The sequence below is a fragment of the Mastigoproctus giganteus genome, chromosome 13 (genome assembly GCF_048544385.1).
Source record: "Mastigoproctus giganteus isolate SK-2022 chromosome 13, ASM4854438v1, whole genome shotgun sequence".
NCBI classification, from domain to species: Eukaryota; Metazoa; Arthropoda; class Arachnida; order Uropygi; family Thelyphonidae; genus Mastigoproctus; species Mastigoproctus giganteus.
In genome coordinates this window covers 20104363-20129953 of record NC_143587.1, presented here as the reverse complement: position 1 = coordinate 20129953, position 25591 = coordinate 20104363, and the positions used below count along the sequence as shown (strand labels likewise).

The window sequence follows — 25591 nt, the reverse complement described above, 5'->3', positions numbered from 1 at the left end:
TAATTGCAATAAATGTAATGTAATGGTTGATTGTATGCAACAACCATTAAAGTTTAATGGTTGTTGCAGTTTTAAAAAAAAAATTACTAACAAAGTATTTGCTAGTAACTTCACCCTTGAAAAAATTATAAGATACCTTTCACATGACCTAGTCTGTGCAATTAATAAAAAGGAAGAACAGTTAGTGTATTTGTGGATATTTTTACAAGTTCCCATTTAGGAGTCCTCTTCATAATCTTTACATATAAATTTTTAATGTGAAATAATATCAGTATGTCTTCCTAACTTTAATATACTGAACTCACAGTTAGTAACAGTAACATGATTTCTAAATACATTTAATCTAAATATAACAGTTAGTGTATTTATGGATATTCTTACAAGTTCCCATTTAGAAGTCCTCTTCATAATCTTTACATATAAATTTTTAATGTGAATAATATCAGTATGTCTTCCTAACCTTAATATACTGAACTCACAATTAGTAACAGTATTATGATTTATAAATACATTTAATCTAAATATAATGTATATTTCATTTGAATAAGGGTGAAGTGAACAGATTAAGCTTTTATTCACCATGCCAAAATTAAGATGTAGATGGACAAAATGTTATAGAAATTTAGTAAGAAATCTGCTTTAAATCAATATGATCTGGCAAAATTTTTTAAAATCGATAAAATTAAGAGCTTTATGAAAGTGATACTGCAAATAAGGCAAAAGAAAAGAGTTGCCAATGAGTTTAAGGTAGAATTTTCTGATGTTAGATTTAGCAATATTGGAATCATTACTAATGGTGGCAAACTTGATACGCTGAGAGACAATGATATTAGATACTTTTAGAGATATTGGATAACCACTGAGAAAAATTAACCATCGCAAAGTTGAAGGTATAGTATTTATTATAAAGATTAATAGCAGTATGCCCACTATTAATACTAATATTAAGATCAAAGTAATTGGCATTTTGGTTGCAAAAATTAGTTTTTTTCAAGATAAGCTCTGAGAATGTAGATGGCCAAGATCTTTGAGAAAATTTGGACGATTCAGCACACAAAGATCAGCTACATATCTAAATATAAAAATATCCTGTGGGAAAGAGATTTCAAACCAGTAGAAGTACAAGTTAGCAATGATATATGAAGCAGGATTGCCATAGCATTCCCTGGATTTGTGGATAAACCATATTACCATAGAAAACAAAGTTAGTGAAAATACAAAGATTATTCTAATATGTGGCATTGCATTTAATTTCATGTTTATTGAACTGTTTTAAATTAAACAGATTAATACTAGTGAAAAAGGCTATGAAAGCCAAAGGTTTGAATATCTTTAATGTTACTGGTATTTACTGGCTGCTCCTATGTCCAAGTATAGATTTATTACTTCATGTACAGGCAGCTACATAGGAGCACCCAGTAAATACCTAGAATTAAAATTAAACCTTTTTGCAGAAAATATACAAATTTACTGCAATAAGCTTTTGGCATTACAAATTTCAAATTCATTGGCAATAGTCATAAAATATTAGAACACAACAAAAACAATGAGACAAAATTAGTGTATACATTATTCAAAAAACCTGTTCACCAGCATATATGTAAATTTAAAATTGGCACTAAATTACTTCTACAATGAATTTCATAACAGCTTAGTTTGTAGCAAGGTGTATTGGAAAGAACTAATTTCACTGTGTATTAGTAATAACTATATTAAATTTGGAGGTAATATCTATATACAATCTAGAGGAATAGCAATGGGAGCCACCAGTTCATATAATTTGGCAAATTTGTTATCAGCATTATTATATAAGAAATCTAGCTCACAGCTTAAAAATATTTTGATTCATAGATGACCTTATCACATTTGATTATGATATACAGTAACTGCCGGTAAAGACAGTATGCTATTCCAACTGGATCTAGATAAGTTGGGCAAATGGGCTGAGAAGTGGCAATTGAAGTTTAACATTGACAAATGCAAAGTACTGCACATGAGTAGCAATAACCCAAGAGAAATGTACCAACTGTGGTACTACACTCAGGGAAGTGGAAGGTGAAAAAGACCTAGGGGTAATTGTGCAGTCAAATATGAAGTTCGCTGACAGTGCAGAGGGGTTGCCAGGGCAGGTAATGGCGTCTTGTCAATGATATATAGGAATTTTGCTAGAATGGACAGGGAGGTGATTATCCCATTATACAAGGCAATGGTCAGGCCACACCTAGAGTACTGTGCTCAGGTCTGGAGGTCTCATTTTAGGAAGGATGTAGAGCTGCTAGAACGAGTACAAAGAAGGGCAACAAGTTTGGTGAGGGGAACAAAGTGGTGCTCTTACCAAGAAAGGCTTAAGTTCTGCAAATTGCAGTGCCTGGAGAGTAGGCACCTGCAAGATGATCTGATTGAGGTGTATAAGGCCTTGAATGGGTGGAGCAAGTTGAATGCTGATGGGATTCTTCCTCTTGCTGAGATTAAGAACCTAAGGGGGCATAGCTTCAAATTGAGGAAAGACAGTTGTAGAATAGATATGCGGAAATTTGCCTTTTGCCAGCAGGTGTTGATTGTTGGAACAGACTTCTATCTTTTGTTGTGGAAGTTAATAGCCGAAATAAATTTAAGGCTAAGCAGGAGAGGCATTTGGAACGAATGGAGGGGCGAAATGGGAGAGTTTTTTTTTTTGGCTGATGCTGCATAAGCTTGCTTTCTTGCATCGTATGCCTCTACTAATGCTAATGCCTCAAATCATATTATGGTCTGTACAATCAATACGACCTTGATACCCCCCTTACAACAGTCTATAATTGCAGCATCTAAAGTAATAATCCCTGATTGACAAAGCATGGAGAAGTTTGAGGTGGGTCCCAAAAAACTTTTACAACTAGTTAAAATATTTTTAATGACTAAAATGCATACAATACTTTAGCTTTTACTGAGTTATAGGTAGAGGACTAGAAATTTCTTGATGTTTAGGTGGACCATGTTATTGAAAAGGTTACAAAAGAATCTCTCTCTCTCTCTCTCTCTCTCTCTCTCTCTCTCTCTCTCTCTCTCTCTCTCTCTCTCTCTCTCCCTCTCTCTCCTCTCTCTCTCTCTCCCCACATATTCTGATGCACACTTTCAACATTATTTAATAAACCATCCTGTTATTCTCTATTAATGGCATAGATATTTTCATTCTACTTAACATTGAGATTTATAAAGCATTACCTTTGTTAATGGCCATCGACTTGGTGGATTTAGCAGTGAGACTATCACTTGTAGGCCGTAGTGTAATCTAACAGCATTCTGTGCCAATTCTGCTTCACGATGCCGGCTTGTCAGATGCCTCAAAGCACAAACCTGAGGCAAAAGAAGTGGTATATTTCAAAATTAGCAAAATATGTGGAAAAGCTAAGGTTCAAAAAAAAAAAAAAAAAAAACCAGTTATTAATACAAAATATACACACAGAACATATTACCTTTACCCATAATGGAGAAATATTTGCATTTTTAAGATGCAAAATTCCTACTGATGTTAAAAAAAATGCAAATATTTTTACTGATGATAACTAAGCATGAAAAACTCTCCAAAATTACAAATTAATTAAATACAGACGAAATGGTGTTGGTATCCTAATCCAGAAAAACTGGGCAAAAACTGGGAAATTCAATGTTATGAATACCTACCATATAGATGACAGACTACTAATGGTGAAAATAAAAACATCACCGAGAAACCTAGTAATTATCCAGGTATACTTCCTGACATCTAACAGTGAGGACCATGAAATAGAAGTCTCTTCTATTTCATGGTCCTTCTGTGAACATTATGAGAAAATCGAAGATCTCTTGAAATTGACAAAGGATAGTGACAATGTAATCATGGGAGAGTTCAATGCAATGGTTGGATTGCAATATGATAGAGTAGGAGTTGGGAAGTTTGGACTGGGAAACAGGAATAGCAGAGGTGACAGGCAGCTCAACTTCTGCAAACAGTATGATATGGTGACAACCAATACCTTATTTGAAGTACCACAGAGAAGAAGGTACACCTGAAGAGCCCCAGATGATACATAATGCTATCGAATTGATTACATACTAGTCAAGACAAGATACTGCAACCAAATTAAGTTGGGCCACATCCTGGAGCAGAAGTTGACAGTGACCACTGTCTTGTGATGGCAAAGTGCAATCTCAGATTTAAGAAATTCAAACGAATTGGAAGGACTAGCTGGGATTTGGATAAATTACAATATGAACATGCTAAGAGGAATTACGAAGAGAAAACAAATGAAATCATAGCTAACATAACAGGTGAGATCAACTGGGATTTGAAAAGCAAGGTATATTAAAAGTAACACAGGAGACATTAGGATGGAGGAGCTTTGATCCAAGGAAACCATGGATCACGGAAGAAATACTAGAGCTAATACAAATACGTAACAAATATAGGAAAATACCCACAGAGGAAGGTCAGGAGAACTATAGATACACAAAGAATCTAATTACAATGGAATGTCAGGAAGCAAAACAAGACTGGATGAATAAAATGGCAGAAGACATTGATGAGGACTTGACAAAGGGAAGAACAGACAAAGCATATAGAAAGATTGTCATTACAATACAATCCCAAAACGAGGAGCATGATGATTAAAGACAAAGAAGGGAACCCACTGATGGACCGAGGAAATTGGTGAGCATTGGAAGGAATATCTAGAACTCTACTGTGGAGAAGAAACAATTGATGAGAATGACTACATTGAAACAGAAGACAAGGTGGAAGAGGACGCTAAAGGCCCAACAATTACAAGGAGTGAATCTGAGTTAGCATTAAGTCAATTAAGGAACAAGAAAGCAGCAGGACCAGAATGTCAAAATTGGGAGGAGACATGAAAGATAGGCTTTATCAAATGATACAAACAATCGATGAAAGTGGAGAAATCCCAGATGACTGTAATAAAAGCAAAACAATCACTCTTCCAAAGAAAGGAAATGCTAATGACTGTGCCAATTACAGGACTATAACCCTACTGTCCCATGCATCCAAAATCATATTGAATGTAGCGAAGAACAGGATCAAGAAAAGAATAGAAAAGGTCATCGATCAAGATCAGTTTGGCTTCAGAACTGGATGTGGGACAAGGGAGGTGCTTCTAGCAATGAGAACAATTCTTGAAAGAAGAATGGAAATGAATAGGAGAACATACATTGCTTTTGTTGATATACAAAAAGCCTTTGATAATGTAAATTGGAAGTTGTTCAGTCATGAAAAACTTTGACCTGGACTGGAGAGGCAAAAGGCTTATCCTGCATCTGTACAAGACACAACGTACTGAAATAGATATTAATGGTACCATAAAGGAAGCAAGGATCAGGAAAGGTGTGAGACAAGGCTGCTCTTTATCCCTGTACCTTTTCAACATGTTCATTGAGGAATCCATAACAAAAATGAAGGAAGCAAAGGGTATCAAGATTAATGGACAACAGATTCACTGCATCAGATTTGTGGATGACATAGCATTATTAGCTGATTCAGAGCAGGAAAATAAAATGAAAAAAAAAATAAAAAATAAAATGTTGGAAAGGCTAATAAATGCTATGTGTCATTAATCTTTTCTAATTATTAGAAAAGATTAATGACAGAGTTTTAGATAATATGGATACAATTTCTGAATTAAACTTTGTGTTTAATTCAGCAACTGCCTTTTTTATTGCACTTGTTGCATATAATCTTAGTTTAACTTATTTATTAAAAATAAATATAATTTAAATGGTCACACTTTATTTTGGGATGGCCACCTAGATGTTTTGATTATATTGTCTCTAGTTACAGTTAAAGATAAAATATCACTATGTGCACCTATTATACTTTTGAACCATAAGACACGAGAATTTCAGTCAACATTAACCAGGGAAAAAAGTGTCATGTCGTAAAATATGGTAAATAACCAAATAAAAATAATTTTTTTCTATAAGGGATTTCTTCTGGATAAACCCCAAGTTCTCTGAAAAAGTATCAGAAAAAACATGAGCACAGCTCTGTCTCCACATACTGCATATTAAGGACACTGTCTTTGTGTCATTGTTATTTGTTATTTGGTTTTTAGGAGCATTAGCAACTAAGGCCATATTACTCACGGGATATGCGGTGGTCATTCCCTGACCTTTCCGCATCCTCCGTATTTGGTGGTCACAGGTTCGAACGCCGGTCTAATCAAGAAGCGTGTGCTACGCACTGCTGCTCCTGCTCACCTGCACATAAAAATAAATATGAAAGGGTCATATTTATTTTTATGTGCAGGCTACGGAGGCGCCAGTCTTTGTGTCCTTAGCAAGTGCATCACATTTTAAAATGTATTAAAAAAAAAGTTTGGTTTAAACATCTACAAGATGTACAGTCTGGCAGAAGCTGTGAGTCAAGATTAGAAGCAACTAATGAGAAATACGAATCACAGACTGCTTATCGACAAACAATCAAATAATATCACAGCATAATTGATTGATATTGACAAAGATGCAGATTTGGGAAGAAAAAGCTTGGGACCAATGAGTTACACATGCCACATACTTTGTATTAGCATCCAAGCAGGGAAACTGTACATTTGCTAAAGTTTTTTTTTTTCTGGAAATTATAACATTACAGTGAATGAAATATTTAAATCTTTCAACATTAGATTTTCCAGAATTTAGTTAATTTTTGCAGAGGAATAAATTGTCTTGCTAGACTATTTCTAAAACGTTGTCAATAGCTTTTTATTTCACTTTATTTTTATTAAAACTGAGAAAAAGACAAAAAATCTGAAAAAAGAAAGACAATAAAATAATTGAGAAGCAGAATTGAAAAAGGATGAAAGTGCCCGAAAATTCATTTTTCGGTTTTTTTTCCCCATAAATTGGTTGTATATGCCTTGCTTGACAGCCTAGTGAATGCAGAAAGTTTTGGAGAATAATAGTTTAGCAAGGAATTCTGTCAAAATAATGCGCTACTGTGATAGCGACATGGCTAGCAAATTGGAGACTGATGAAAGTGCCAGTGCACACCCTCAGTCATTGTGCTCTTGCGAGAGTTTTGTTTAGTGTTGCATCTCTTGAACTTTGAATAGTTTTTTTTGTTTTAGGGCAGTTTTTGAAGTGCAATCTGGCCTTACATACCACAATTATGCTAAGATTCATGTTAAGTTTGTGTTTCTCTCAGTATGTGCAGTTTAGAACATTGTATTTCTAATCCTTTGTCATCATATCTACCCTCGCTTCTGTACCTACTTTGTCTTCTGAACCTGTGAGGAAGGCACAACAAAGAAAGAACTGGCAAACTAAGCTGGTAAGCCCTACACATCTTCTTCAGGGAAATGTATCCTTCAGAAAAAATCACCATTAGAAGTTCCTAAACTTACAAATTCCAGAATGTTTTACTGATGCTAGTTTCTTGTTACAACCTCTGCATATACAACTCGACAAACGATAACAGCTACGTGTGTATGTGACATGAGGGTATCTCTGGTTGGGGATGAAATGAAATTGCATCATGCTTTTTAAGGTGTCTTCAAAAATAACTAACACTAGACATGTTGTCATATGGGCTGAAAAGTGTGCAGCCCAAAATAATTGTTAGTGGCCAAACAATTTTTGATATTGTTGAAATTAAATACGTTGTTTTGGGGCACAGTTTTATGGCCTGTGACAGGGACTTCAGGTTTATATAAAAAAGAAAGAGGCTCATGAAGCCATGATCTCTGATCAGCTATAAAAGGTCATCAAAAGTGAAAGACATTGTGTAAAAATCGTTATAGGAATCCTATAGTCTCAAAACTTTATGCTAGACATGTTGGACAGACAACTTGTGCAGTCAAGACCTGCTAATATTCGTAAAATCGGACAAATGCTAACTTATTGTGATTTTCTCTTGTAGAAGATCTGTGTTCTCATTTTGAATTTAAAATCAATGTTGTGAATTTTAAACCAAATAAAAATAGAGTAATAAATAGAAATATTAGAGGAATATTAAATGTTTTGAAATATTATATTTTAAGTGATAAATTTTCTTACCTGAGATTTTTTCAGGAATAACTGAATCCATGTAAGAATGGAATTAGAATAGTATTGAAAGACCTGCCTAGAGATAATTAAACCTTGCAAGAGGCCGAAGGAATAAAAACAAGCTTTGACCCTAAATCTATGCATGGCAAATAATTGAAAGTATAAAGGGAGATGAATTCCCAAAGCTTGATGGGGGCTTTTTGTTAATACCATCTTCAAAGGGGGAAGCAAGCATGTGTCGAAGGCCATATTTATAGTCTGGGAATGTTCCATTGCCATATTTCAAAACCGTAGTGGGGGTGTTTGAGTAGGTGAAAGGAGGGGAAAGGGATAGAAGGAAAATTCCTGCCCGCTCATATTTCACTAATAGTTTGGGAATTTGAAAATTTAGAGATTTAGAACAGCTTAAAAGTTTTTGTGGAGAAAGAATATGAAAGTTTCCACTAGGAAATCTGGGTGTATGACTTCCTGGCCCCTTAGTAGAGATCCTGGATGGGCAAGACTGAAAAAAACCTTTTGAGACAGTTAAAATGGGCCTAGAGGATTCTTCAATTTTGAGAGACTGGCTGACAACTTTATAAATGTCATTAAACTAAGCATAAGTAAAGAATCACAAATCAGAGTGACAAGTCATCAACTAGACCAAGTCCAGATAAAAACTTCATTCAATTAACTTTTCAACTGGTAGACCGTCACTGAGTTTAACAAAAAAAAAAAAAACTAAAACAGCTAAAGTTTAAAGTCTTGAATGGATTAAGTAAGCTGAATATTAATGGCATTCTTCCACCTGCTGAGACTACACATATGAGGGGGGCCATAAATTCAAGTTGAGGAAGGATGGTTGCGGGATAGATGTGCTGAAGTTTGCTTTGCCAGCGGGTAGTTGATTGTTGGAACAGGCTTCCATCAGTTGTTGTGGAAGTGGATGATGGGTTGAATAAATTCAAGGAAGAACTAGACAAATTCTTGGATGGTACGATGGGTGAACTGTGGTTTTTTTTTTTTTTTTTTGCTGATGCTATATAAGCTTGCTTTCTTGCATCATTTGCCATTTCTACTACTACTACTACTACCACTACTATACCACTTGATGTTATAAAATTGCTGATTAGTTGTAAGCAACTAATTTGCATTTTTTCCATTGGAAAGGATGGTATGGTATTTTTCTGGCACATTAGCAACTACAGCTATTATGCACCAAAGCAAATTGGAAAGGAGCACAGATCCAGAAAGTTATGGAGACTCATGTTTATATGTCTGTATATTTTTATTATTTTAGCTCTTATACTTTGTGTTTTTATCTCGATATAGTATATGATACAGTACTGGAAAACATAGTTTTTTAAAATCAGTAAATTAAAACTTTTTCCTACCGGTTTTCAGTTTCTCTGTGTTTACAGCTTATAGGTTTAGTGTAGACACCCTTACGCTACAAAAGGTTCATGGATAGACTAATTCTTAAAAAATAAAAAGTTATGTTGTTTTCTACATACAAAAATAGAATCAACAAAACTAACACTTACAGCTGGTTCTGTGATCTCTTCCCTATCTTCAGCCTGAATAATGATATGAACTAATGCTTCAATACCACCAATCTGACAAACTATAACCTTGTTGCGTTCATTGTTACATGTTAAATTTGATAAAATTCCTGCTGCACATGTAACAACATCGATATCTCTGCTACTCAGAAGATGAACTAAACTGTGCATTAAGCCATCCAAATTATCCTGAAAAACAAAATAAGCACTGCAAGTTTTATGCACTTCATGCATTAAAATATTTGATTATTTTTAAAATGTTTAAATTTTTAACTCTAACCAGAACTAAATAAAATAACACAAAATCACAATTTTATACAATACAGGCCAATCCTTTGTTACACAAAACATTCCAATTTATATTCACAATACAAGGTGTGCTCATAAAATAGAGCTAATTTTATTGTGCAACTTCAACAGGGCAATTAACTATGTAGAGCTTGTAAAGACACGTCCTTGGGTGCTGTGCATTAGCAATATTCATGCAGTTGGATTATCTACTAGCAAACAAAATCAACAAACCAAAAGTTACATTTCTGAAAAAGTAACTTTTGATTTGTGAGATAAGTTTATGATTATTGCTTGTCTCAACTGTAAGCTGTACAATGAAGAATTAAATGATAATTCATAAACAGTATTAGACTGACTGCACTGCAAAAAATTTTTAAAAGTATTGTGTTGAAGCTGACTTCCCAAAATTGCCAATTAGTTAATTCATTTGAAAAAGGACCCTTAAAAAGGGAGGGGGGAGAGAAGAAAGACAGATGCAAAATTTGTTCGTATTACTAACCAACTATCAGCTTTTAGGGGAATTAGATTATAATTATCCATATGGAAACTAATGATATAAAGCAAAAAATAATGTCACAAGATAAGTCAAAATGTTCTGCAGTTCTGCTCAAACGTGATAGGGGGATTTTATGATGATTAATACAAATGCAAGGGATCTCCCCCCCCTTTTTAATGAAAACTCCAAACATGAAAGGTATTAGAAACTACAGTACTTAGTACAGTGCATGAGTTGAAGGCTGAGAGGAGAAAGGAGATACTTGTTAATATTAGACTTGAATTCCTGTAGATTTTAGTTAACAGATTTCAAATACATGTGAAAGGAGGATGTTCCAGAAAATAGTTCAAGGAATAAATGGGAAAGAACAGTCGATTCTGTGAGTTTGGAAGTAGACAGTAAATGGATGCTGACTGGCAGCAGAACATGTTCAGACTGGTTTGGAAAAGAGAAAGAGAGTGGGAATTACAGAAACCAATTCAGAATAGTGCCTATGGAAGTATCTATAGAAAAGCATGCAACAGAAACAGAACATCTAACACAGAGAGTGAAGTGACTGTAAGAGATGGGTCATTAATTAACCTAAATACCTTCTTTTGAACGGAGTCTAGAAGCCTGAGAGAAATTATGAGGGCACCAACCCAGCTGTGGGAACAATATTCCATGGTATGGGGATTTGAGTTTTGTACAGAGTGAATAGCTGTTTAGAATAAAAGTAACCCAGAGAGCAAAAAAGAAAACTAAGTTTTTTAGATGCAGAGGAAGCAATGTTTGTGATGACAGCTCTCTTGACAGCTTATGTCAAGAAAGATTAGAAGTTGAGGGTAATCCCTAATAGAGATATGTGATCTTGTCTAGAAATCTGAGTGTCATCAAAAATAAGAATAGGTGCAGAATAAAGTAAAAGCTTTATGCAAGATAGAAGACAGTTTTAAAAGGATTGAACTTAACTAAGTTATCTTTGCTCCACTGGAGATCGGCATTTAAGGAATTGGTAGTGTATATTGGAGAAGTTGAAGCTGTTTGCACAGGGTAAGGTTTCTCTAATTGGAAGGTGGAATGCAATGTGCTATCTCATCAGCAAAACTCTAGATAGGATTACCAGTCACTAGAAGTTCATTAATATGCAAAAGGAAAACTGAGGGAGAAAGAACTGAACATTGGGGAACACCAGCATCGGTAATACCCATATAGTGTAAGGAAGCCACAGACTTTTGTTGAACTGGCAAAAAAAAAAAAAAAAAAAACACAAGTAGACATCCAGTTGACCTTTGAATTTATTCAAACTGTCAGCCTCAACCAGTAATCAACGACTCGTCTAAAAAAACAAAACTTCTTAATTTGAAATCCTGCCTTCGAGTTCTGGAATTCTCTATAACAGTGAAAGTTCCATCTTCATTCATTTTACTAATCACTCTCAGAACCTTATAAACCTCAATCAGTCATCTCTGAGGTGCCTGGCTGCCAAGCCCTGCAGTTCACATAATCAGTCTTTCCTCATATGGTGGTCCCTTTGCCCAACTTCGGACCCTTTCAAAAAACTCAATGTCCTTTTTCAGATGAGGGCTCCATACTTGAGCATAGTATTCCATATGTGGTCTTAAAATTGCCTTATACAGTGGGACTATGACCTCCAAATCTCTACAGGATAATGTTCGATAAATCATAGATAGGACACGATGGGCTTTCCTGACTGACTATTTACACTACTCACACAACTTCATATCTGCCTGAATTGTAACTCTCAGATCTCTTTCTTCCCCTACTGTTTTTAGGGTTACTATTCCCTTTTGCAATCATTTTCAAATGACCTTTAGTTTTAATCAACTTACTTTTCTGTCAATTAATCACTTTTTCTTCCTTGGCGCCATAAACTATGCTGTATTTTCCATTTTCCTTTTGAATGATTCACTTGTCGAACTTTATATACATATTAGACTAAAAACTGCTATAGAGGGCACTCATGCTTCCTTCTATTTGTATAGTTCTCTTTTACTGCCGTATTTTACTTCATATATATAATTTCCAACTTCCAGAAATTTCTCAATTGTGCCAGCTTCTCTGCTGCCGTTTTATGTCAAATTTCATCTACTGGTATTATATAGCTCACACTTTACGTTTTCCTGTCTTAAAGGAAACACGCTGCAATTCTCGGAAATTCCAGGTATTTACTTTTCTCTGCTGTCTTGCACACAATTGAATAATTCTCTGTATCCCGGCATTTTTCTTATTTTAAATACTTCGTATTGTATATTTGGCAAACCATATTTTGTCCCCAAAAAACATTTTATATTACAGGCATTTGGTATTAGCTTCATTTTCTACTTACACTTACTTAGTCATGGCCCTCTCTAAGAGGTTGGGTCATTATGGCCCTAGCTTGCCCAAGTATCCATTTAAATTCTTTTCTACGCTATACAAATTTTTTTTTTTCTCCCATGTATTCTAGTTAACAGTTTCCTTTTAATATTTTTTTTTCCATAACTATATGTAAGCATAGAAATGCAGTTTTTTGATATATGATCAAGTGTAGTCCCCCTGATGAAATACCTGCATTATGTATCAGTCTTTAATAGCATGCATCAAATCAAATCAAATATTTTAACCTTCATTTTTCTTTCCCTTATTTTTAGGTTTCTATAACATACTATTATTTTCCCACCTTCTATATTTGCTGCTTGCTATTTATTTGCAATTAATTAATCTTTTTTTTTTCCTTATAGCTTCTTTCCTTTCACAATTAGAATATAATTTGATGTATCATTTAGGTTTTTCATATTCATTCTCTATCATCTACTTTTAATTCTTCTCTTTCTTTCTATCCTTTTTCTACTACTTTTGGTACCTTGTGTTCTTACCCTTCTGTTAGCTTTTTTTTTTTTCCTCACTTTATTACTTCAACTTTAAATATATACTTTGTATCCTTTGCTGCTGCTTAGTGCACCTAGGTAAACTATATATATATATAGTTTACCTAGGTGCACTAAGTGCACTAGGTGGACTCGTGGTCCTCTGTCAAAATGGGGCATAATGGTCAGTCTATTTTATTTCATTTCATTTTATTAATTATTATTTTTAATTTATTTGGTCACGTAATGTTGTTAGTCTACGTTTCCACCTTAGTGACATAATTCGGAAACGGGTGCCTACGAGAGGGCACCGTTAAATTTCTTTTAATTGGCTTATTTTTCTAATTATTCTAGGAACATTGCTTCAACATTACCCTCTCCTTCTTTATCCCCTTTCCATATATTTTTCTGTTATTGTTATTTTTTATTTGGTTCAGTTCATTTTTAATCTACTGGTTTGCCATGCTACTGGCAAAAATCCTATTTTAATTTAGTTTATTATAAGCAACATGTAGTGGACTGTGCTTTTCTGCTGCCACTGATGTTAGCCTTTCTACTATTTTTTCTTATATACAGTAGACTCCCAGTTAACTGGCACCCACGGGGATTGGTAGATGCCAGATAACTGTAGTTTCTGGTTGCTTGAGAGTTAGTATTAAAAAAATACTTGACTATTATACTAAGCCCAATACTTAGAAAATTAAGACAAACGTAGACAAATTTTACTAAAGGAACTGAGTTTTATTATAGAAACCACTTTTTGAATACAGTAACTTACAAAAAAACACACTCAAAACTGTTGCAGTAGGTAGAGTTTACTGGGTAGACATCGCATGGGATAGTCAGGATCTGCTGATGTAGCTGGGACAGAATCAGGAGGGGTCTGTAGATGGTTTTGGATCTGCATCAGTAGCTGATGTTGTGCTGCCAAACTTGCTTTCAGCATTTTTCAAAAATGAACGAATGAAGTCCTTGCTTTGAAGTCTTACATCTCTCAGACAAAGTCAGGTTATGCATGATGTGGAGCTGCATAAGATGCTGAGAAGTGAAGAAGGGTTGCTGTTCCACAAAAGCTATTAAAGTTTCAAATGCTGCAGTAACTCTCTGCCAGGATACTTTTCCCATCTGACACACATCGTCATCGCTTTCTTCCTCCTCTGTAACGTTCATTTTTCCATGATTCACAACAGCTTCTATGATGTCTTCCATATTCAGTGTATGAGTTACTGGTATATCTCCATCCACAACAAAGCAGTCGTCGACTTCATCTCGAGGCAAATTCATTTCGTCAACTAACTCAGATTTCATCATAAACAGTGCTACTGACAGCTGCACTATTGCCTGGAAACTCCTCAAATTCGACAGAGGAGGACTTCTCAAATATCACAGCTGGCCACAACTTTCTCCAACATTTCCATAATATTTCACTTCCCAGAGTCCCAAGCACAACTGATAGTGTAAATAGCATCTTTGAGGTTATATTTCTTCTGAAAATCCCGAACTGTCCTATCAAAATTAGTAATTTTCTGCATGAAGTCACGCCTGTAAAAAATTTTTCTGTTTTGCATCACTCCCCGATCAATTGGTTGGATCAGACTTGTGACGTTAGCTGGAAGATAACACACGAAAATGTTGTCATTAACTAGCTCTTCAGCAGGATGATGTGCATGACAATTATCCAAGAGCAACAAAACTTTACTATTCTCTGGTAATCCTTTCTTTCGTAAATTTTCTTTAACACTAGGGACAAATGAATAATGAAACCACTTGGTAAAGATTCCTGCATCCATCCAACTGGTACTCTGTGCATGATAATGTACGGGAAGGTTACTTACGCCTTTAAAGCACCTTGGTTTAGCAAATTTTCCGACCACACACAGCTTTACCTTATGATTTCCTGATGTATTTGCACAAACAAGTACAGTTACATGCTCTTTATTTTGCTTAAACCCATGAGCTACCTTCTCATTACCACCAGACAAAAGTAGAATTAGGCAGACACTTCCACATTAGTCCTGTCTCATCTGCATTATAAATCTGTTCTGGGGTCAAGTCATTTTTTTCCACTAAACACTTCACGAAATGAAGCTGCAGCCCGAAAATCAGCCGATTTCTGCTCCCCTGACAAATCCAGCCAACAGATGCCGTGACGAACCTTGAATCGAGTAAACCAGCTACTTAGCTTGAAAATGAACACTTACCTTCAATTTTCATTTTCTCATAAAATTATTTTGTTTTTTCTTGCAACATGGGTCCAGAAATGCAACCACCCTCGGATCTTTTCAGCGAAAACCACTCATACAGGGTCTGGTCAAGCACTCCATTCTTGGTGTATGAAGAGTATGACACTTCTCTACACTCTTGTCACTCTCCAACTTGGCATAAAATTCGTTTATTTTCTGAGACTGAGCCTTAATGTCATAGATCGTTGACAAGCCAACATTAAATTCTTCCATGAGTGCTGCACGACTTTCGCCTTTCTCAAGCCTCTTGCATATTTCCATCTTCTGCTTGAGGGTAAGCACTACATGTTTATGCTTACTTGCTACCTGTTTCGGCATACTAGGGGTTGAAACAGAATACAGAATTTGAATAACAATAAATCAACCAGTATATTTACACAGTGAATTGTTGGGAGTGAGAGACAAACATGTGATGAGGGACACGTGTGCGCATACTCACAGCGCAAAGTGACATGCCAAGTTTGAATCATTTTATCTAGAAATTAATATGTATCATTTTAATTTTTCAACTACCTACTATTTCCAAGATTTTTGCCAGTTGTTTGAATTCTGGTTAATGGAGATTCTACTATATTTTTAATTTTCACCTCTCTATTTAATGTTTGGATTAATTGGATTTATATATACATATATAAAAGATATCATACAATCTAAGAAATGAAGCCAACCTGAAGATTCCACTTTTCAGAAAAGCCATAGGTCAGAAAAGTATAAAATACAGAGGTGCTAAAACCTGGAACAAACTTCCTGCAAAAATCAAAAATGTCACTTCACTAAATCAATTCAAGAAACTACTAATTGAACACATCACCAGGGATGTCTGATTCAAATTACCTTCCACTCAACTCCTGGATTTTAAAAACACCAACGTGTAAATAATGTACAAATGTTAAAGGAAGCAGTTGGCAAATAGTTTGTAAATTTCTGTGCATGTATCTCATCATTTTCTTCTCTCTCCTCATTTAATTGTAAAAATGTTCACAATGATGTTATAAGTAGTGATGCTTTTTGAAGTCTTCTGTAAAGAAATGTACAAAAAAACTCCAATTTATTTATGTCTTTCCCATTGAACATTACCTGTACAATTTCAGAACTGTAGATTTTTCAATTGTATATTTGTATATTCATAATTTTTTAAGGGAACACCCCCTAAAAAGCCATTGGCTTATGTGTTCTCCCTCCCTTTTTGCTGTTATCTCCCAAAAAAGTGTAACATAAAATAGGGATAAATAAATTATTATTATTATTATTATATATATACATTATTACTTTTTAAATTATGGTACTACTTATGGTACTAAATTAAGTACATATATAACCCATGCACGTATAATGTCTAATTGTCACTGTACAATAGCATTAACGTAGGAACTAATACCCTCATTTACACTATTTAAAAATTTAATATTTAAATCTAATTGTCATTAGACATAATTCCAACACACACACACACACACACACACACACTTCACATGCATATAACACAAGACATTTTATATGCCTTTTTATTAAAAATATTCATTTTAAACTATTTTATGTTTACTACAGATTTATATTAATATGATTAATGGTTTTCTTTTAATAAAGAACTAACATGATCATCTTATAATAGTCTGGTACCTGTTTGGTTGCTGCATCTGATAAGTTTCGGAGTGTCCACAAGCAATTTAATACCAGTCTTTCACTCTGATGACCCAAATGCATCGAGAGGGCTTGCATACCACCTAAAATTAATTTTTTTATTTGCAATTAAAAAAAAGTTATATTTTCCCTTACAAAAATTAATATATAAATAGCAATCAAAATTGTAATATAATTATGGTTGTTTCATCACCAATACCAATGAATAGAGGACTAGAATCAAGTCCTCTGTTGTTCAAATTCTCATGCTTAGAAATTAAACATATTTTTCTGTTTTTTATGATATTCAATTTCCTCATGTCTTTTCTTTGTTTTTCATGCCATAGAACCAGGGAGGAACAAAGGATATAAGTATCGCAGCTTCATGAGATACCAGGATAATCACAGAAGATTCCAGACTCTCTTCTGTGATGTAGCAATGCATATATAGATGCTCAAGTTGATACTTAAAGCAATTACTATTGCATTCTACCATATTCACATACTGACTTCACTGTCACCATAGCATACAGTGCATTAAATGACTCTTGTTAATTAGGCATTTTTGACTCGGCTATCTTCTGAAGTCATCAACTAAAGCATGAATGGAAGAAATTCTTCCACACTGTGAACTACTTAAAAATCAGTCATGAGCCACATTTAAATAAATTTTTAATTGCACATTACCTTAGTCCTATGTTTTCTGATTGGAAACATGATTCCCTTCCCCTCCCTTCCTTGCTGTATCAAGTATTTCAGAAAAGCACCATTTTCTGATACTCCTTTTAATAAATTTTTATGATTTAATGAATAAAATTGATTAATGATGCCCCTGGTATTATATAGTCTTTATGGCCTTTGTAATCTAGCACATCCCAGATTGCTTGTGGCAGTTTTCAGGAATTTTCTAAATGGATATTTGATTAGTTCTAATGTTTTCCATGATATTAAAGCCAGTTAGAGCTAAGACAGATTTATGAGAACCCTAACAGTCTCTATATTTTCTTGGTACGTTCCAACTTACTGTAGGTCCCAATAAGATGGCTCAAACTAGAATTAAATTTATCTATGCTTTTAGCTGTGATAAACTATTTATTATTTGTATACCAACAAGAGATGCATTTCCTAACTGATATTTTTAAACAATAAAAAATCTATTTACTTTAGCATTTATCTGAAAATATTACACATAAGGATCCACAAAAATAATTTTTGTATCTATCATGATAAATAAAGCTCATATTGCATAAAAGCCATAAGAAAGGCACATCTAGCAGTAGCAAAGAAATTACATATGCTCTATATGCAAATAATTAAGTGACAAATGAAATACTGGATTTCTGTATACTACCTAATGATAAGAAATCACCACGTGCATTTGAAAATTGTCAGGCCACTTGGATAAAGTTCATTGTAATACATATAGTTTAATGCAAATTCCTCTGAAACCATTAGAACACTGCAAAATTTCAGACAAGATCCTTTCTCTTTTCTCAGTGGGTGAGAAAACATCTAACAAAAAAAAATATATAAAATCAACTAGATCCCTCCCCTCATATTCTATCACCAAGAAAAAAGATAGAAACTTAGAAAATTCTAAAAATTAAGTAAATTTCAATTAACTATTAAATCTCAAGCAATCTGACAATTTTAACATGCATCCAGTAATTCTGTGCCATTACAGTATATACAAAAAACATCTTATTTGGCAATGTTAATATGCATTCAGTGATTCTGCACCATTATATTGTATATAAAAACATCTCATCTATCACTACTTCACCTGATAATTTGCTAATTAAACTTGCAGTTTTTACTTTCATGTACAATTTCATGTTATTTCTTCAGCAATGGTAGGAAATATATTAATGACACTGAAAACAACTATTTTAAGCAAAAAATACATAAACACAAAACTAATTAGATAGTATGAATCAGAGCTGTACTACTCAATATGTTCTACGTTGATAATAATATTAGTAAAATAATAAGAGGAGATTACCTCAATATAGTGCGTAGAATGCTTCCGTATGATACCCTCCAGAAATTAAAACGGAAAAAAACGAAAAAATTGACAACTTACCGGTAAATTAGAGTAAAAACTAAATAATTAAATAATCAATTTAACACAATTCAAATCAATTTAAAACAATTAAAAATCAAATTAACACAATTAAAAGAATCTAACGAAAATATTCAAAACAATTTTCCTTCCTGAAGCTGACAACGCTTTTCGACCGTATATCGTGATCACAGGAATGAAAATTACCGAATCGGGTTAAACCTGATACTTAAATAGAGATTATTTGTCTTCGCGCATGCGCGTAAAGGTCCATTAATTTGTTAAATTGATTATTTAATTATTTATTTTTTACTCTAATGTACCAGTAAGTTGTCAATTTTTTCGTTTTTTTCCGTTTTAATTTCTGGAGGGTATCATACAGAAGTGTTCTATGCACTATATTGAGGTAAACTCCTCTTATTATTTTACTAATAAACACAAAACAAAAAATGTACTGTGCAAAAATATAGAGAACCAAAACAACATACCTGCATCTACAATTGCAGGTTTATTACTTGAACACACTGAAAGGACTTTCAATACACGAGATGTAGTCCATAAAAGCTTTTCATATGTATTATTTTTCATAATGCGTACTAGTTCAGCTGGTCCTCTACTAGCCAATATAATTAACTAAAAGAGAAAATTTGAATAAATGTTTGATAGAACAGCTATAAAAATAAAGACAAATGTGTTTTACTTTTATTTATACACAACTTTCTACAGAAGAAAACATTCAATAACATTTCATAAATTAAGCGCCATCACAAGAAATGATCTGAGATAACTAAGTTTGGATGATGTAAGTGCTTATATATATATATATACAGGGTGATTCACTACCAATGCGACAAACTTGCAGGAGGTATAGGGGACACAAAGACGAATTGGAATCACATAGCATTGCAGGGTCAGAAATGCCTTCGTCATGCGGTAGAGGACGTTGAACGGGAGGTCGCGTAACCAGCGATCCCGCTGGAAGTCAGCATTTGCGAACCAGTTCCCGAGGCAATAGGATGGACGAGTATTGAAACGTTGAACTGGCCGACATGCACCTCGCATATGGAGCTGCGGACTTTAACAGGCGCTCCGCTCTGCGCTTGTACCAGGAACGTTTCCCGCACTGGCGTGCTCCTCATCATATGATTTTCGCACGTGTGCACAGAAGGTTACGTGAGACTGGTTGTTTCACGAGAGGTACCATGAATCGAGAGCGAACGAAGAGGATGCCAGACAATGAGGAGAATGTCCTACGTCTTGCAGAAGGCAATCCGAGTACGAGTACTCGAGCAATAGGCAAACGATTGGGTATTTCCCAATCCACTCTATGGAGGATACTGCCAACAAACCAAATGAGTTCATACCATCTGCAACGCGTCCAATCATTGGAGTCTGCGGATTATCCACTCCGGAGGGCTTTTGCTACTTGGTTTCTTCCACAGAAACGGTTCGCAAATTCTCTTCCAGCGGGATTGCTGTTCACGCGACCTCCCGTTCAACGTCCTCTACTGCATGACGAAGGCATTTCGGACCCTGCAATGCTATGTGATTCCGATTCGTCTTTGTGCTCCCTACACCTCCTGCACGTTTGTCGCACTGGTAGTGAATCACCCTGTGTATATATATATATATATAATTACGATAATAAAATTAAGTAGAGAAATTGGATTAGAATTTGAATTTGAATAACGATAATATGAATTATGGATCAGGGACACTGCAAGAGCAAAGGTACCCTACAACCATAATGTATATATAAAATTATTTTTATTGTTATGTGTAGAATGTAGTAGGAATATATCTATAATTTAACTAGTGTTAATAATGAAAATACCGTGTACCCTAGGAGCGATATATGTTGATTAAAGGGGGGAAGAAAAGAAAAGAAAAGAAAAGTGTAACGTTATAAACAGGAAGAAACAAAGTGCGAATTTTGAAAAAGCAAGATGCAAATTTTGAAAAGAACGACCAAGGTAGAATATAGTGTTGCAGTATCTTTCATAATTTTTGTGTCTTCTTCAGAGGTCATCCACCCAAATTATGAAAAAGAACAGCAATACTCATACTTCTGTTTCTGACATGTTCTGTATGTCAAAAAACACGTGTAAGTAGTCACGGGTAAAAACTAAAAATAATTTAGAATACAAATTTTGAATAAAAAATAAAATAAAATACAAGTTATGCAAAACTATTTTGTGCCACTAAAGTATAACATACAGAACATGGATGACCTTACAGAAGTAAGCAGCCCGCTAAAAAAGGTGAAGACAAAGGAAGGGAGTGTCCTAATGACAAGAACTTACCGCTACTGGACGGGTTGACAGAAAACCCGTCCAGTAGCGGTAAGTTCTTGTCATTAGGACACTCCCTTCCTTTGTCTTCACCTTTTTTAGCGGGCTGCTTACTTCTGTAAGGTCATCCATGTTCTGTATGTTATACTTTAGTGGCACATAATAGTTTTGCATAACTTGTATTTTATTTTATTTTTTATTCAAAATTTGTATTCTAAATTATTTTTAGTTTTTACCACGTGACTACTTACACGTGTTTTTTGACATACAGAACATGTCAGAAACAGAAGTATGAGTATTGCTGTTCTTTTTCATAATTTGGGTGGATGACCTCTGAAGAAGACACAAAAATTATGAAAGATACTGCAATACTATTTTCTACCTTGGTTGTTCTTTTCAAAATTTGCATCTTGTTTTTTCAAAATTCGCACTTTGTTTCTTCCTGTTTATAACGTTACACTTTTCTTTTCTTTTCTTCCCCCCTTTAATCAACATATATCGCTCCCAGGGTACACGGTATTTTCATTATTAACACTAGTTAAATTATAGATATATTCTTACTACATTCTACACATAACAATAAAAATAATTATATATATATATATATATATACACACATGTGTATAATGTGTTATGCAACAGATAACCCAATGTGTGTAATTTTTTTACATAATGTATTAGCACTAGCATTAGTAGAGGCATACGATACAAGAAAGCAAGCTTATGCAGCATCAGCCAAAAAAAAAAACCCTCCCATTTCACCCCTCCATTCGTTCCAAATGCCGATCCAGCTCCGCCTTAAATTTATTTAGGCTATTAGCTTCCACAACTAAAGATAGAAGCCTGTTCCACCAATCAACTACCTGCTGGATAAAGGCAAAAATCCACACATCTATTCTATAACTATCTTTCCTCAATTTGAAACTGTGCCCCCTCAGGTTCTTAGTCTGAGCAAGAGGAAGAATCCCATCAGCATTCAGCTTGCTCAACCCATTCAAGGCCTTATACACCTCAATCAGGTGCCTACTCTCCAAGCACTGCAATTTGCAGAACTTAAGCCTTTCTTGGTAAGAGCACCGTTGAATAATCACTGCTGATAATCAGATCAAGAGTATTACTCCCTCTGGTTGCCTCTCAAACATGTCGCTGTAGAAAACAGTCATCCAATAAATCCACAAAAGTCTTGCTAGTGTGCAAGTGACCAACCCACAAGTTTCAGTCAATATCTAGAAAGTTAAAATCCCCCATTATGACATTCTTATTTACTGGCCCACTATTTCTCTGCACAATTGCTCATTATACTCATCAGATTCATTAGGCCTTATAACACACACCTACTCTCATTTTTCCTTTCCCAGTACTTCCTTAGATTTTATGTGTTTCTTAACTAACAGCATAACCACTCCTCCCTTCCTGTCTATCCTTCCTGTACACATTGTACTCCCCAAATTCCAATTCTGCACTGCTTATATCTGTGTGACACTACGTCTCTGATATCCCAACAATATCTGCCTTTGATGTCTTGACTAGCACTTCAAGCTCATCAAATTTATTAACTATACTCCTAGCATTGGTGTACATGCAAGTATACATGCACCTGTTCCTACTCTTAGTTATCCTAACACAGCCCATGTATTTACTTGTTCCACTATGACTCCCAATAATCCTTGAAATCTCCATCACCTTGCTTTCCAGATTGCTGCTCATTCTAATCGAAGCAGTGCAAGAATCAGTTTTGCCTCTGCCTGCGGCCACTGTTAACCTTTTAGTCTGTGTATCCCTCCCCCAAGCTAGCAGTTTTCTGACCCATCTAACACTGCCTCGATAGCATCAACAAATATTCTTGTACCCTTTATATTTAAGTGTACCCTATCCCTGTAGAAGCAGTCTCTCCTGTCATCAAGCACAGACCAGGCTGAAAAAATTCTTACCCCTTGAGCCTTGCACAATCTTCTCCAGGGCTGAATTGGTCGACAAGGCTCTCATCATATACTCCCTCCTATCGTGTCTGGACAGAATTGCAGACACTTTCACATTCAACCCTAATGTGCGACTTTTTTTCAACATTGACCTGTACTTGTTGAGTAAATCTGCAGATCTCTTACTCTTAATGTCATTAGTTCAAATATATAGATGTAATAAAGAATCCTTGTTAGTTTAAATAGAATTTGTGAGTAGTCATTCAGAACACATGAGCCTAGCTGGTAAAGAGGAATCTTGCTTAGTGCAACATTCTGGGGAATCAAAGACTAAAAGAGATAAGTACGTGTACATTCCTGAGAGATCTTCTGTACGATACATCGGGTATGTGACTCAGATAGTGGAAAGTGAGGGAAGTAAAGTAAGAAGGTGGTAAAGTATGAAGACAGGTTTGAAATTAAACTAGCAAATAAGTATCATTACAATATAGCAAAGTAAAGAAAAAAAACAGTAAAATAAAAAGAGAAAACACCCTTCCCCAGAGTCTATCATCAAACAGTTTTAGTGTCTACTGATTGGTCAAATTAATTATTTTTTTTCCTGACAGAGCTGGAGAATAATTATGTTATATATAAACAAGTTTGTTTGCACAGCAGGCTGGGTTTTCTAATAAACAATAATTAATCATATCTTTAATTTGGTATCATATCTTTAATTATTAAAAAGGCAATTTTCTTCAAAGATATTTTGGAATATGTGCTGGTAAATGCTAACAGTACAACTGCAATTTAAAAAAGACATCACATAGTAAATATTCTAATAAATAAATTCTGTTTATACTCCATTGTTATTTGTTGTTTGGTTTTTTGTTAGGAGCATTAGCAACTGAGGCCATATTGCTCCGGGGATATGCAGTGGTCATTCCCTGACCTTTCCGCATCCTCCGTATTTGGTGGTCACGGGCTCGAATCCCGGTCTAATGAAGAAGCGTGTGCTACACACTGCTGCTCCTGCCCACCTGGCTACGGAGGCGCCCATTTATACTCCAAGACAGCCAATAGGATCAGAGGAGTTTTAAGATAGAGAGAATACAAAAATAGCACCATATTAAGCAGTCCTGTGGATTAGAATAGTCAACTAAATGGGTGTACTATTGTCTTTTTATATTTGACCACTCTGCTACAGCAGCCAAAATAAATAAAATAAAAACACTTCTCCAAATGAAAATTTGTTTATTCTAATTTTACTGAAAGAAATTATAAATTCCTGACCCTGAACAGTTCCTAACAGCAAACCTAATACAGCAACGTTCCTGAATTCACCTTTGAAGTTCTGCCATCAAGGAATGGAGTACCATGAGACTGAAATACACTAACTTATCACTAAACAAATTGCAAATAAATCTCTTATGTATGACTTGTAAGTATAGTGGATAGCATACTTAAAAGTATCCCATCCTGAAGTGATGGCAGAATTCAAAAGATGAATTCGGAGGTGTGCTAGCTCTTCTAGTGGGACTGTTCAGTATCAGAATTTGCAATTTCCTTCTATAACATCCTAATATAAAAATTTTTCATGTGGAAAAGTATATTTATTTTTTTACTTAGTATTATGATTATAAATTTAATGGTGTTTTTATTACAATAAGGCAAAGCAGTAATTTTACTATTATCCAGTGGTATACCAGATTTTGTGATCAACTTATTTATACTGAAAAATGATAGCCATTAACAGATGAACTTCAGGTAATTAATATTTTCAATATTAATATTCAAGTAATTATTAGTAAATATAACACTTCAAATTACAGTCAAACTTGGTTATAACAAGCATCAAGGGACAGACAAAATTTCCTCATTATAACCATTACTCGCTATATCAGTGATGAGTTAAATCTACCTCCTATTTTTTTTTAATTCTCAGTAACTTGATAAAAAGATAGATTCAAAAAACAAAAGAAATACTAGAGAGAGAGATATACCTACGTATTATTATTATTAATATGCTTGTATTCGGTTTTTAAATCAATCCAACCAACTGTTGTTACATACAAAATCGTGTCCAAATTCTTTAGCAAATTTTTCCGCTTGAGCCTTCAAGATTGGACCGTCTATCGAAAATCCAGCACTTCTTTGTGTAGTGAACAATTGAAACAATGTTTAATTAGCGTTTGTAATGTAACCTTGCACTTTCTAATTTTTTTTTTCAGTTATGTTCTTTTCCAGTGCCGATATGTAAGCAGTTTATTCTTCCACAATATCATTA

The 25591-nt window shown here is 34.6% G+C and overlaps 1 protein-coding gene across 2 annotated transcripts in view; it reads right to left on the bottom strand.

Moving 5' to 3' along the window:
* LOC150075837 (armadillo segment polarity protein-like) overlaps positions 1 to 25591 on the bottom strand; it is a 120442-nt gene that overhangs the window by 37460 nt on the left and 57391 nt on the right. For both annotated transcript variants that reach the window (XM_090388187.1, XM_090388188.1), the window contains exons 8-11: positions 19604 to 19748; positions 17054 to 17157; positions 9537 to 9743; positions 3205 to 3336 (exon numbers count right to left, since the gene is read on the bottom strand). In XM_090388187.1, the coding sequence (XP_090244313.1) occupies positions 3205 to 3336; positions 9537 to 9743; positions 17054 to 17157; positions 19604 to 19748 (588 nt within the window). The remainder of the gene's footprint in view (positions 1 to 3204; positions 3337 to 9536; positions 9744 to 17053; positions 17158 to 19603; positions 19749 to 25591) is intronic.